Here is a 15,643-nt window from a genome sequence, read left to right as displayed (position 1 = left end):
CTGTTACATTTTTATAAAGCTTTAATGTACATAAAAACCAGCTTCTTGTTTAAGTGAAAATAAATGATAGGTTGTCTTTTTGCGCTAGTAATGTTGTGGAGTTGTATTTTGTCTCGCATCAATTATATCGTCAGTTATATCGTTATCGCAAATTTTCAAATATATATCGTGATAAATATTTTTGGCCATATCGCCCTGCTCTATACATACCTCACAGTAACTGCACTTGTTGAGTCTCTTTCTGGTGTGGATCTGTTGGTGTCGTCTCAGGTAACCTGGAGCTTTAAAAGTCTTCTCACACAGGTCACATTTATAAGGTCGTCCCTCAGTGTGGGTAAACATGTGGCGTTGTAAGTGTGTGTCTTTAGCAAAGTGTTTGCCACACTGACCACAGCAGTACACATCATGTCTGGTGTGAATGCGTAGGTGTATATTTCGGCTACCTATCCGGCTGAAAGTTTGGCCACAGATGTCACAGCTGTATGCCTTAATTCCAGAGTGGGTAACTAGATGACTGTGTAAGTGGCCACTTTGAGTAAAAGCTCTGCCACACTGATCACAGCTGTACGCTTTAACTCCACTGTGGATGAGTTGGTGTTGTTTTAGAGCATTATTCCAGGAAAAAGACTTTCCACACAAGTCACAGCTGAACGGTCTCTCTCCAGTGTGGATGACCTGATGAAGTTTTAGGTCATACAGAGTAAACTCCTTCCCACACTCGTCACAGGTGTGTTTTTTCTCTCCCTTTCTTCTGTGAGGTTTGTCGGCCTCCTGAGAGCGCTGACTTCTCGCTCCATGTTGGTCCTGCAGTGACAGAGATACAAACAGAGGCAGTGAGTGAAATGTAGTCGTGGAACAAACTGAACCTTCAAACTCCCTCCATTAACACTCGTTTTAAACCTGAGGGTGGAGTGTGGCACCAAACACCTTAAAGGTCTCTTATCCCCACCTGCTGGTAGTAGGAACACATTACATCCAACCCGGTGTTAAAAATAATTAATGACTGTTCAAACGTTTCACTGTAGAAAACATTGGATTAATTTTTGATTAAAGGCAATTAAGTGCCATTCATTTTCAATCTATATTAATCACATTTTATTTGTATGAGCAAAAAAAAAAAAAAAAAAAAGGAAAATATACACACTTAATGTGTTTACTGCCTGATATCGGGCTACCGTTGTGGTGCTTTGAACGTGTTTTTTTTGCAGTGATAAACCAATATTAAGTCTGTTCGAACAACAATAATACCAATAATAATAATATTATTATTAATAGTAATCAGAATAATAAAAACAACAACAACAATAATAATAATAATAATAATAATAATAATAATAATAATAATAATAAAAACAATAATAATAATAATAATAATAATAATAATAATGATAATGTACTTCCACAGCATGTCTTTTATCCAAACCGCTCTCTGCAGATGGCCCCGCCCCTCTGTGAGCCTTATTCTGCTGGAGGTTTCTTCCTGTTAAAAGGGAGTTTTTCCTTCCCACTGTTGCCAACATGCTTGCTGAAAGGGGGTCATATAATTGTTGGGTTTTTCTCTGTATGTATTATTGTAGGATCCACATTACAATAAAAAGCACCTTGAGGCGACTGTTGTTGTGACTTGGTGCTGTATAAATAACACTGAATTGAACTGAAAATTTAATTAATATCTATGGGCTCAAAGTGTAGTCATTAATATTCTGTACTTGTAAATCAGTTTTGTATGTGTAAAAAGAATTTGTGTGTAGACTTAGCAAAAAACAAAACAACCAAAAAACGTTACAAGTACGAATTTTGACCCTATTTTTCTTCCTTTCGTCTGATTGGTCAATGTCATGTCAATCAGAAATGTAACAATCCAATCAGAGAACAGATGGGTTTGGCTGTCGGACGGGCGCTTTTTTTGAACAGGGCTGTAAAAACTACAATACCACCACCATAATACTACATTAATACTAAAATCATAACTGAATGCAGAGCGACTGAAAGCTCTGTTCCCCATAGTACTAAGGTGTGAGGACGGAACAGTAAGATGAATAGCAGATGATGATCTGAGAAGGCAGGAAACAGTGGTGATATGGAGCAGGTCACATAAATATGAAGGAGCAGATTTATGGATACACCTGTATGTAAGAAGTAACATTTTAAAATGTATCCTGGCTTCTATGGGCAACCAGTAAAGGTGCTGAAGAACTGGGGTAATATGAGCTCTTGACAGAGTGCAAGTTATGACCCGAGCTGCAGAATTTTGAAGAAGTTGGAGTTTATGAAGGGACCTTTTAGGGAGACCAAATAGGAGGGAATTACAGTAATTAATACGGGACGTAATAATCACTCAGAGCTGCTTTTCCATGCAGTAGAATTGCTAACATGCTAACACAGTTTAATGAGCAGAGTTGTTCCAAACAGTCAGGCTAAAATGACAAGATAACAATATAAATACATACCTCACAGTAACCGTGCTTGTGGAGTCTCTTTCTGGTGTGGATCTGTTGGTGTCGTCTCAGGTAATGTGGAGCTTTAAAAGTCTTCTCACACAGGTCACATTTATAAGGTCGTTCCTCAGTGTGGGTAAACATGTGTTGTTGTAAGTTTGCGTCTGTTGTGAACTCTTTGCCACACTGTTCACAGCAGTACACATCATGTCTGGTGTGAATGCGTACGTGTCTATTTCGATTCCGTATATGGCTGAAAGTTTTGCCACAGATGTCACAGCTGTACGCCTTAATTCCAGAGTGGGTAACTAGATGCCTCTGTAAGCTGCTACTGTGAGTAAAAGCTCTGCCACACTGATCACAGCTGTGCGGTTTAACTCCACTGTGGGTGAGTTGGTGTGATTTTAGGCCACTCTTCCAGGAAAAAGTCTTTCCACACAAGTCACAGCTGAACGGTCTCTCTCCAGTGTGGATGACCTGATGAAGTTTTAGGTCATACAGAGTAAACTCCTTCCCACACTCGTCACAGGTGTGTTTTTTCTCTCCCTTTCTTCTGTGAGGTTTGTCGGCCTCCTGAGAGCGCTGACTTCTCGCTCCATGTTGGTCCTGCAGTGACAGAGATACAAACAGAGGCAGTGAGTGAAATGTAGTCGTGGAACAAACTGAACCTTCAAACTCCCTCCATTAACACTCGTTTTAAACCTGAGGGTGGAGTGTGGCACCAAACACCTTAAAGGTCTCTTATCCCCACCTGCTGGTAGTAGGAACACATTACATCCAACCCGGTGTTAAAAATAATTAATGACTGTTCAAACGTTTCACTGTAGAAAACATTGGATTAATTTTTGATTAAAGGCAATTAAGTGCCATTCATTTTCAATCTATATTAATCACATTTTATTTGTATGAGCAAAAAAAAAAAAAAAAAAAAAGGAAAATATACACACTTAATGTGTTTACTGCCTGATATCGGGCTACCGTTGTGGTGCTTTGAACGTGTTTTTTTTGCAGTGATAAACCAATATTAAGTCTGTTCGAACAACAATAATACCAATAATAATAATATTATTATTAATAGTAATCAGAATAATAAAAACAACAACAATAATAATAATAATAATAATAATAATAAAAACAATAATAATAATAATAATAATAATAATAATGATAATGTACTTCCACAGCATGTCTTTTATCCAAACCGCTCTCTGCAGATGGCCCCGCCCCTCTGTGAGCCTTATTCTGCTGGAGGTTTCTTCCTGTTAAAAGGGAGTTTTTCCTTCCCACTGTTGCCAACATGCTTGCTGAAAGGGGGTCATATAATTGTTGGGTTTTTCTCTGTATGTATTATTGTAGGATCCACATTACAATAAAAAGCACCTTGAGGCGACTGTTGTTGTGACTTGGTGCTGTATAAATAACACTGAATTGAACTGAAAATTTAATTAATATCTATGGGCTCAAAGTGTAGTCATTAATATTCTGTACTTGTAAATCAGTTTTGTATGTGTAAAAAGAATTTGTGTGTAGACTTAGCAAAAAACAAAACAACCAAAAAACGTTACAAGTACGAATTTTGACCCTATTTTTCTTCCTTTCGTCTGATTGGTCAATGTCATGTCAATCAGAAATGTAACAATCCAATCAGAGAACAGATGGGTTTGGCTGTCGGACGGGCGCTTTTTTTGAACAGGGCTGTAAAAACTACAATACCACCACCATAATACTACATTAATACTAAAATCATAACTGAATGCAGAGCGACTGAAAGCTCTGTTCCCCATAGTACTAAGGTGTGAGGACGGAACAGTAAGATGAATAGCAGATGATGATCTGAGAAGGCAGGAAACAGTGGTGATATGGAGCAGGTCACATAAATATGAAGGAGCAGATTTATGGATACACCTGTATGTAAGAAGTAACATTTTAAAATGTATCCTGGCTTCTATGGGCAACCAGTAAAGGTGCTGAAGAACTGGGGTAATATGAGCTCTTGACAGAGTGCAAGTTATGACCCGAGCTGCAGAATTTTGAAGAAGTTGGAGTTTATGAAGGGACCTTTTAGGGAGACCAAATAGGAGGGAATTACAGTAATTAATACGGGACGTAATAATCACTCAGAGCTGCTTTTCCATGCAGTAGAATTGCTAACATGCTAACACAGTTTAATGAGCAGAGTTGTTCCAAACAGTCAGGCTAAAATGACAAGATAACAATATAAATACATACCTCACAGTAACCGTGCTTGTGGAGTCTCTTTCTGGTGTGGATCTGTTGGTGTCGTCTCAGGTAATGTGGAGCTTTAAAAGTCTTCTCACACAGGTCACATTTATAAGGTCGTTCCTCAGTGTGGGTAAACATGTGTTGTTGTAAGTTTGCGTCTGTTGTGAACTCTTTGCCACACTGTTCACAGCAGTACACATCATGTCTGGTGTGAATGCGTACGTGTCTATTTCGATTCCGTATATGGCTGAAAGTTTTGCCACAGATGTCACAGCTGTATGCCTTAATTCCAGAGTGGGTAACTAGATGCCTCTGTAAGCTGCTACTGTGAGTAAAAGCTCTGCCACACTGATCACAGCTGTGCGGTTTAACTCCACTGTGGGTGAGTTGGTGTGATTTTAGGCCACTCTTCCAGGAAAAAGTCTTTCCACACAAGTCACAGCTGAACGGTCTCTCTCCAGTGTGGATGACCTGATGAAGTTTTAGGTCATACAGAGTAAACTCCTTCCCACACTCGTCACAGGTGTGTTTTTTCTCTCCCTTTCTTCTGTGAGGTTTGTCGGCCTCCTGAGAGCGCTGACTTCTCGCTCCATGTTGGTCCTGCAGTGACAGAGATACAAACAGAGGCAGTGAGTGAAATGCAGTCGTGGAACAAACTCAACCTTCAAACTCCCTCCATTAACACTAGTTTTAAACCTGAAGGTGGAGTGTGGCACCAAACACCTAAAAGGTCTCTTATCCCCACCTACTGGTAGTTCTGACACATTACATCCAACCTGGTCTTAAAAATAATTCATGACTTCCGGTCAGCATGCGACCCGAATAGACGCAGGAACGAGCTGCTCCGGTGAACCTAACTCCGCTTTGACCAGTTTCACCCCTTCAACTCGCTTTCACTCGTAACTACTTTTCTAGTGTTCTGAACACTTTTAACCCTTTCCAATGGCTTCTAAGAGTGCAAAAGCGAACAAAAAGGAGGACGCTAGCTTAACACTGGAGGCTATCACCACGCTGCTCCAGCAGCACCGAGATGAGTTGGCATCTGAATTTAAGACCTCATTTAACGCCCTCGATTCAAAACTGGACCAGGTACGACAATCCCAAGAGGAACAGGCCGAGAGTTTCATCCTTGGAGCTTGCAATTGAAGACCTGAGCCAACGTGTCGCTGACCTTGAAAACACGTGTGCCGCTCTTCGCGAAGACAACAACCAGCTAAAGAACAAAGTCACCGACCTGGAGAGCCGTAGCAGGCGTCAGAACATGTGGGCGCCCCACTCACTACTTTTCCAACCTTCTCTATGAGTTGTTGGGCAAAGAAATACTTCAGTCTCCACCGGAGCTCGATAGAGCGCACCGCTCCCTCGCAGCGAAGCCGCCCGTGGGACGCCCACCTCGCCTGGTGATCATCCGCCTGCACCGATACCAGATCAAGGACCTCATCATCCGAGAAGCTAGGAGGAGAGGGAAATTCGACTACCGAGGCGTGCCTATCCGAATTGTGGAGGACTACAGCCCCGAGGTCCTCAATCAGCGGGCGCAGTACAAGGACATTATGTCGGAGCTCTACGGGCGAGGCCTGAGGCCGGCTCTCCTCTTCCCTTCCCAGCACGGCTTCGCATAACGCAGGCCAGCGGCGCCAGAAAGTTTTTCAGCTCCGTGGACAAGGCTCAACAGTACATTGAGAGGCTCCCAAAGGCTCCGGAAGCCCCGTGAAGAATTATTACCAATAAAACAATGGCACTAAATGCAGGTACCAAACATTCCATATAGGTATGGAGGCGCAGTCGGGATCCACGTAAGACGTCGCTTTTCCCCTCCGAGTGTAGCGATATAGTCTGAATGCTATAGTACTGAAATGCTGATTATTACTTTCATTTAACTCGATAATCTTTTTCTTTTTTTTCTTTGAAAAATAAGGAGACAACCTCATTGACTTCTACCCGTTGGCTAATGACGTAATACCTGTTGCACGGAGACGGGGAGTTTTGTTATCTACTCGTAGCCTTCTGTCTGTTCTTATTCAATAATTCAGTTATACCAGTAGTACTTATTGAACTACTGTTACACACCGGCCCGAGGCCGGGGTGCAACACAACGAAAAGATAAACCCTACACATAGTAACGACAAAATAAATCACACCATACCGCAAATAATGACCCTGGGTCATAACACTACATCATCTTTTTTGTGTTTGGTTGTTTGTTTACGTACTTGGACTCTGCTTTGAAACACTCCAGCAATTACATTTGGACTTGGTGGCTGATACAGTTTCAAAACTTAACAGTATTATAAGGGGTTTCAGCTTACTATGCTATGGCCACCGGAGCAGTGATTCGACTGCTTCAATGCCTAGGTTATTGGTATCATAGACAGGAGGAGTAACACTCTAAATATGCTAAGTTTGAAGAGCTCGCTGCTTGTTCTTGTTCTTTTTTTTTGGCAGCCATTTTCTGTTGTGGGGAGGGCTTGGGGAGGGTAAGGGTCACTGCTATGAACCTCATACACTGTTCTTTTTTTTTTTTTTTAACTTGTTCTGAACTAATTTCCACCCATTGTAAAGTTATTCTGTTCTTATCATCTAAGGCCACTGTGCATATTTTCTTTGCTCTACAAATCAGATGAGTCTGCAATTGAACTTTCTAAGCTGGAATGTTAAAGGTCTAAATCATCCAGTCAAGAGACGGAGGGTTTTGTCACATGTTAAACACCATAACACTGACGTGGCTTTCCTGCAGGAGACCCACGTCAGGGCCTCTGATAATGTCCGTCTCTTCTCCCGTTGGAGGGGCCAGTGTTTTCACTCACTTTTCCAAGCTAGGGCACGTGGGGTCTCTATATTAGTCAGGCAGAACATTCCCTTTGAGGCCCACAATGTCATAGCAGACAAATATGGTAGATATGTCATAGTCAGTGGGAAACTGTATAACAGTCTTGTTGCTCTAGTAAATGTGTATGCTCCTAATACAGATGACGAAAATTTCTTTAAACTATTCTCCTCTTTACACGACTTAAATGTCTACTCTCTTTTTCTGGGGGGTGACTTTAACTGCTGGTTAGACCCAGCCCTGGATCGCTCATCCACTAAGAGTAATGTTTTAAGCAAATCTGCATCTGTCATTCATGCCTTTCTATCAGAATATGGAATGTGTGATGTTTGGCGTACTCTAAATCCTCACAAAAGAGATTACTCCTATTTTTCACATTTGCACCATACATATTCAAGAATTGATTACTTTATCATTGACACTAATTGTCTGCAGCAGGTCCATTCCTGTGCCTACCATAGCATAGTTATTTCAGATCACGCCCCTCTTACTTTGTCTCTGTCTCTTCCACATCCTCCTGTTAAAGCTGCACAATGGCGTTTCAACTCGACCCTCCTGTCGGATGAAAATTTTGTAAAGTTTATCCAGGATGAGATACGCTTTTACTTTGCCACCAACTCTTCCCCAGAGACTTCCAGCCTTGTCGTATGGGATGCCTTTAAGGCGTATATCAGAGGCCAGATTATTGCTTATTCGGCAAGAATTAAAAAACAGTCCACCCATGAAAGGAATAAGTTAATGCAACAAATTAAGGAGACTGATCAACAGTATGCTCTCAAACAGAGTCATGAAATATTTAAAAAGCGTGTAGAACTTAAAACAATACTTGACCTACTCACAACGTACTCGACTGAACGTTTACTCTTACATGACAAATCCAAATTTTATATGCATGGTGACAAACCTGAAAAATTACTGGCGAGCCTTCTAAAAGGTTCTCGGGCAAGGCAAAGTATTCTTAAAATTCGACAACAAGATGGCGACATAGTCACAGATCACGAAAAAAATCAATGAAGTGTTCAGGGATTTTTTCTCACAGCTTTACACCTCAGAGTCCCAAACTGACTGTAATGCAATTAATGAGTTCTTAGCTAAACTTGACATTCCTGAAATTCCACCAGAACTTAAAACAAGGCTGGATGAACCCATCTCCCAGTTAGAAGTTTCCTTGGCTATAGCTTCGATGCACTCTGGTAGGTGTCCGGGTCCGGATGGTTTTCCGTCAGAATTTTTCAAACACTTCTCTTCATTACTGTCCACGCAGCTTAGTGCAACCCTCACAGACTGCAAGGAACAAGGATCTCTTCCTCGATCATTCTATGAAGCCTGTATTACACTTATTAAAAAGAAAGGAAAAGATCCGTTGGAATGTGCCTCCTATAGACCCATTTCTCTACTGAACACAGATGCTAAAATATTAGCCAAGATACTTGCCCGTAGACTAGAAATAGTTCTTCCAAAAATTATTTCGAAAGACCAGACAGGCTTCAATAAAGGTCGTCATTCATATTTTAACATAAGGAGGCTATTTAACATAGTCTACTCCAGCTCTACAGACTCTGATGAATGTATGGTCTCGCTTGACGCTGAAAAGGCCTTTGATCGAGTTGAGTTCGATTATCTCTTTGCAGTCCTTGATAGATTTGGCTTTGGAGCGAAATTTACTTCATGGATTAAATTACTCTATTCTCAACCATCTGCTACAATACGAACTAACCTCCAATTGTCAAAACCCTTCAAACTTCACAGAGGCACACGCCAGGGATGTCCCCTCAGCCCCCTGCTTTTTGATCTGGCCATAGAACCCCTTGCCATTGCGTTCCGCAGTTGCAAAGAGGTACACGGCATTTGGAGAAACAATACAGAACATAAGGTCTCGCTCTATGCAGATGATCTCCTGCTCTTTATTTCTAAGCCCTTAGCCTCACTACCATCTGCATTGAATCTGCTTAGTCAATTTGGTCAGATTTCAGGGTATAAACTGAACTATGAACTGAATAAAAGTGAGCTCTTCCCGCTAAGTAGCAAAGCCAGTATGTTAGACTTCACCTGCTTGCCCTTCAGAGTTGAAAGGACAAAAATTACATATTTGGGAATCACAGTGACAAAAAAAACAAAACAAAACATAAAAACCTTTTCACAGAAAATGTGAGTGCATTGCTGAACCAAGTGAAGCGGTCCCTTACCCACTGGACACCACTCTCTATGTCTCTGGTAGGACGTATCACTTCGATTAAAATGACCAGTCTACCGAAATTTCTATACCTTTTCCAGGCTGTACCCATTTTCATTCCCAACACTTTTTTCAATAAGCTGGACTCTGTCATCTCATCTTATCTATGGCAGGGTAAACGCCCAAGGCTTAATAAGATGCATCTTCAAAAATCTAAAATTGAGGGTGGGTTTGCACTTCCCAACTTTCGTTTTTATTATTGGGCTGCTAACATACGATGTTTGGTGTTTTGGTATTTTTACCATAATCGGAGTGGTTGTCCTGACAGGGTCACTATGGCATTGCATAGTGACAACAGTATATCCTTAGCAGCTGCACTTTGTTCTCCACTCTCATCCTCTTCATTCAACTTCATTCCCAACCCTGTAGTGGTGCACTCATTAAAAATATGGGGCCAGTTTAGGAAATATTTTAAACTTTGTGACTTCTCCCTTCTCAGCCCCATTGCATCTAACCATTTCTTTAAACCTTCTACCCAGGATGGTGGGTTTGCGGAGTGGCACAGAAGTGGAATAACTTGCTTCAAGGACCTATTCATAGCCAACAAACTAGCATCATTTGAACAACTTGCTAATAAATATATTCTTCCACCATCACACTTTTTCAGATACTTGCAAGTCAGGCACTTTATTTGTTCCCAGATTTCAGGCTCAAGCCCTCCACCAGAGCCTACACTACTAGAAACTATCCTGCAACTCAATCCAACCAATAGAGGGCTGATTTCCTTGCTTCACAATAAAATGTTAAATTTGACACATACCTCTTCATCCAAGCTCAAGACACTGTGGGAAGAAGACTTCAACATGACAATCTCTGACGAAACATGGGCCTCTATACTCAAACATGTCAACACTACATCACTATGTGCCCGCCATTGTTTAATCCAGTTCAAAGTGGTGCATAGAGCCCATTTCTCAAAATCCAGATTATCCCGTATCTACCCTGAAATCTCTCCATATTGTGACAGATGCAAAACTGCTGAAGCTTCACTGGTCCACATGTACTGGTCTTGTCCCAATCTCACTCAGTTCTGGTCAGAGGTTTTTCGTACCCTGTCCAGAATTCTCAGTGTGACGCTGGCCCCCGGCCACCTTCTTGCTCTGTTTGGCATCAGTGGGAATGAGGTGCTTCTACCGGCCTCTAAAAAACAGGCATTATCATTCTGTTCCCTGTTGGCCAGGAGGGCAATTCTACTGAGGTGGCGGGATGCTGCCCCTCCCACTCACAAACAGTGGTTATATGACCTCATGGCCTGTCTAAAACTGGAAAAGATAAGACACTCACTTCAGAACTCCACTGGGAAATTTCAAGACATGTGGGGACCCTTCCTTGATGCTTTTCAAAATCTATAAGAATTTTTCAGCAAACTCTCTTAAGTCAGGTGTGGAAATACAGTGTGCGGGTGCAGGCAGTGACCTGGGTGGGAATGAATGGGATTGTTTTGCAGGGATTTTGTTACTTTGGGATATATTATACATTTGTTTATATTCTCTTTTTTCCCCCTCTTTCTTTCCCTTTTTTCTTTTTCTTTTATTTCACAGCCGAAGATACATTTTTGAACTCATTTCACAGCTTAAATGTACTACTTAACCCTAATGTACAGATCATCTGTAATCCTTCTTTTTTCTTTCTGTTTATATGTATAATGTATACATTGATGTTTATGTGTATAAAAGGAAACCTCTTAATAAAAAAGACATTGTTTAAAAAAATAATTCATGACTGTTCAAACACTTATATCATGCCCATCCCTCCTGCTGTACACAAATATTAATACTAGCATGCTAACACACTCAGAAAAGTAATGAATGCTTATCAGCTCTATACTTATTTTTATATTTCCTGTTGTTGTTTCCTATTAGATATTTATATAATTTTCTCATTTAAAAAAAAAAAAAAATCCAATGTAACAGTTACTAGCTTGGTTTAGTGAAGGAAAATGTCAGAGTCTGATTGCAACCCGAGGGATTTTTTTTTATAAAACATACTGACGACATAGAAAAAAGAAAAAAACAAACAAACATCTGCTTAATTTACAAAACAGATGATTTATTTGTAAAAAAAAAAAAAAAAAAAAAAAAAGAAGTTTGGAATCATATATGATTGCGTTCCACTTCTAACATCTACACCACTTTGTATTGGTCTTTCACATGTGTCAACAGAAAATTGTACTTAGTAGTCAGTGTAATCTTTTAATGATATAAGTTTGCATATGGTAGAGTACTGCATGTTGACCTTTTGATGACTTGTTGTTCACTACAAGACTTGTTATAAATTTTCTTCCCACCAGGCAGAGGAGTCGTTCCTTCGACACACACACACGCACACGCACACACCAGGGCAGTCTCAGAGCCCTCACTCCCGTGCGAGTGCTCTGTGACTGCCCTTGCTGCAAGTAAAACTGTGTGTTTCTCCTCTCTGATTCTCAGCTGAAGAAATGTCTTCGAATACATGGAAAACGTGGTATTCCAATGAAATTGATTCATGTTTGTGGCTGTAATGTAACAAGATGTGAAAAAAAAGTCAAAGGGAGCCAAAAACTTTTGCAAGCCACTCTAAGTCCTCATGTGTTGAAATCAGACATTGGGTCTGTACTAGGGCTGCCAAACGATTATTTTGATAGTCGACTAGTCACCGATTATTTTTGCGATTAGTCGACTAATCAGATCATCATCCATTGGACATAAAACGTACAGCTTATTGCACCAGCAGCATCTGCTCTTATATAACTATCATTAGCTTACAGCTTTAAGCGTTTCAGGTATGTGCTAACTAAAAATAAAGACATGATAGTTTATTAAAGTTTAATGAAATCTGCAGCTGGCATCCTTTTACATGCAGTGCTGCCATATTCTGTTTCAGTCCGTTATTACACTCTTAAATCCTACTACTTATTCCTGCGTCTTTTGTGATCTTACAAAGCTTCAAACGACACGTCGACTATTAAATTGGTCGTCAACGATTTTGATAGTTGACGTAATCGTGACTAGTCGACTAATCGTGGCAGCCTTAGTCTGTACATGGACATTATGTTTTTTCAGGTTGTGAAAGATGCTGCAAAATAATCTGAGGCAGATTAACTGTGTTATTTAAAGACTACATGAAGATCCTCTGCAGGTTAGTGCAGGATAAACAGGTTCGTTTGCTGAACTGTGATGGATTTAAAGTAAAGAACAGTGTGTGACTGGTGCACAGTGACTGTGGTGCTCATGTCACAGTTAGATTACATCAAGTGTAGCAGAGATTCATTTAAACTGAAGCTCATGATGCTGACATTCATTCACTGAGTTCCACCTTCATACCAACAGTATAGTGTCTAATATAAAGCCAGTGTACTGTCAGTGTAGAGGATGGAAACCAGCCAGGACAGCTCATGAAACATCTGCTGACATCTGGTTGAATTCAGTTGTGTACATCCACAGAGAGCAGCAGGTCAGCTGATCACAGCCTGTACTTGAAGAAAATCTACTGGAGCTCTCAACAGAAATTATTGTGAGCTGTGATTCTTTTCCCCACGCTGAGCCACTACAGCTGATTTTAGGGTTCCCACCTGCTCAATCCCACTTTAACCTCTTCCCTGCTCATGTTCCTGTTTAGAGGCAAAGTCACCCTCTACAGTGTAGGCAACAGAAAATACACATGTTTTATTTTCCTTCATTTTCTACTTAACTGATTCAAACAGAGAACCTTTATTAGAAAGAAATAGTTCTTATTTCATCTACTAATCTTATTTTATTATTACATTAATAAAGCACAAGGTTCAGTTAACTTTGGATAAAAACATGTGGTTAAAATGTTTTTCAAGGAGCTACTTTTACTTTCTTACTCTGATTACATTTACTAGCCTGTACTTTTTCCCTGTTACTTGAGAAAAGAAGGCTCTGTGAGCCTGGTTCTGCTGTTATAAGGTTCTTCCTGTTATAAGGGAGTTTTTCCTTCCCACTGTAACCAAAGTGCTTGCTCATAGGAGGTCATATGATTGTTGTATCCCCCCCCCCCCGTATGTATTATTGTAGGGTCTGCCTACAATATAAACCACGTTCAGGCACCTATTGTTGTGATTTGGCACTGTATAAATAACATTGTATTGAGAATTGAATTGATAATAATACTACTAATATTAACGAAGGATAATTGATTGTGATTTCTTTGTGTTTGTAAACATAATTTAAAAATACATAATATACAATAATATACAACACAGTGATATAACAGGTTGGGAGGATGAGAGTTTTAGACGTGACTGATTATTTGGTGAAACTGTGATACTTTCCTCACCTCCTGTGTTGAGCTCATTGTTTCCTCTGTAGTGACTCAGCTGAGTCCAGATGGCTGAAAATGTTCCTCTGCTGCTCCGTCAGACTCTTCTCCTCCTGCTGATCAGCTGGGACACAAAACAGATCTTTGTTAGGCTCCACACTGCACTGAAGAGTCAAAGTGTCTCATATGTTCATCTGACAACACAAAGTACAAATTTCACTCTGATTGCTTGTAGAAATCTTGTGAGACGTGTTGTGCTGCAAAGTGAGGAAACTCTCTCACTCACTTATACTTCAGGAGGAACTTTGTGACATTGGCTCTAATATTCTAAGCAGCCCTTTACTATGACAGGGCCAGAAAGTCCTATTTGAAGGTTTGGGAGAAGGACCATGTTAAAGGTGGATTGGGGTTTATACACTTTGTTATGATACAGGTAAGGCTGTAAGAGCCTGAGAAGGTGTCCTGAATGAACCTCTAAAACCAGTTTTCAGCTAACGACTCTGCTTCAGTCTGGAAAACAGCAACTACAAGTTTAAAGACTCCATCAACAATAGAGATTGACAGACCATGTGACTTTCGCGCATTGCATGCCGGTAACTCGTGGCAAAACAATCCAAGTACCTGCATCAAATGCAAGCATTTGCAGCACCGCAAAACGTTCATTCTTCGGTTCCAATAAATTCTTGCTTTTTCTTTGCCCCCCAAAAAGGTATGTACAAAACGAAGGAGAACAATGCCGGTCCGTACAAAGACAGACTTGATGAAAAGTCAAAGAAAAGATACGAGGAAAAAAATCAAACCAGTGAAAGGGTTAGACCCTTACGACCACACAGAGGGACAAAATACGTTAGCGTGCTGTCCAACTTTCACCACGCTCATATTTATAATTATATGGTTCTTGGAGTGAGTGCATACACTCGTGAAGTTTAGTAACTTCAGGTCACTGCAACAAGCCCAGGTACAGTTTACCGACGGATGGGTACAGGACCTTGAAATGCACCGTGTAGAAAGTAAAGACCATCGTACATATTATAAGTTTACCAGTCTCACAAATCGTCGTCATAAATACACATTCGTTAACCGTTTTTTAATAGGACCTTTGGGCTCAATGGTAATTAATTAGTAGTACAAATAATTTCTGGTAGCATCACAGAAATGTAGCAGTGACAATAATATTGTATGCTGTAATCGCACTGGGCAATTAGTGATACAAAACAACTGTTTTATCCTGTGAATAAAAGTATATGTTTTTGTCAATGTACCATAATAACAGAAGCGAAACGCAATATTGTGTCAGGACAATTCACTATTTATGCACAATAAATAAAGGAGCATAGCGCGACAATTTCTGTTCAGCGCCAGACTTGCTTGTAGCCTATATCACCAATTATGTTAAGAAAAATGACGCATTAACTACAACAGCAGACTGACCTTTGTGGGAATGCTTGGAGCAGACTAACCTGTGAGCTGGAGTGTTCTGGGACGTTATATTTGATCTTTGAATGGCTGCAATCCAGGCCACCCGTCGCCTCTTTGTTACTTCGGAAACATGGCTCGAACAATTTCTCTTCAACGACGTAATCCGATAACAACCAATCTCTTTACCCGTCGGCTTTCCGTGGCTGTCATGCGACCGGCTATTGCAGTTAATAATACAACAGC

At 40.5% G+C, this 15,643-nt stretch overlaps 1 protein-coding gene across 4 annotated transcripts in view; it reads right to left on the bottom strand.

The window, feature by feature from the left end:
• LOC309714695 (uncharacterized protein) overlaps positions 1-15,643 on the bottom strand; it is a 188,078-nt gene that overhangs the window by 50,665 nt on the left and 121,770 nt on the right. For 3 of the 4 annotated variants that reach the window (XM_082547325.1, XM_082547323.1, XM_082547326.1), the window contains 3 exons: positions 4,668-5,261; positions 2,451-3,044; positions 211-804 (listed from right to left, as the gene is read on the bottom strand). In XM_082547325.1, coding sequence (XP_082403451.1) covers positions 211-804; positions 2,451-3,044; positions 4,668-5,261 — 1,782 coding nt within the window. Of the gene's footprint in view, positions 1-210; positions 805-2,450; positions 3,045-4,667; positions 5,262-13,999; positions 14,106-15,643 lie in introns of all 4 variants that reach the window. The other variant, XM_082547324.1, reaches the window with a different exon arrangement.

Source organism: Aulonocara stuartgranti, assembly GCF_965226115.1.
Source record: "Aulonocara stuartgranti genome assembly, chromosome: 9".
Lineage (NCBI taxonomy): Eukaryota > Metazoa > Chordata > Actinopteri > Cichliformes > Cichlidae > Aulonocara > Aulonocara stuartgranti.
The sequence above is the reverse complement of the archived record's forward strand: the minus strand, read 5'-3'. Positions and strand labels throughout refer to the sequence as shown.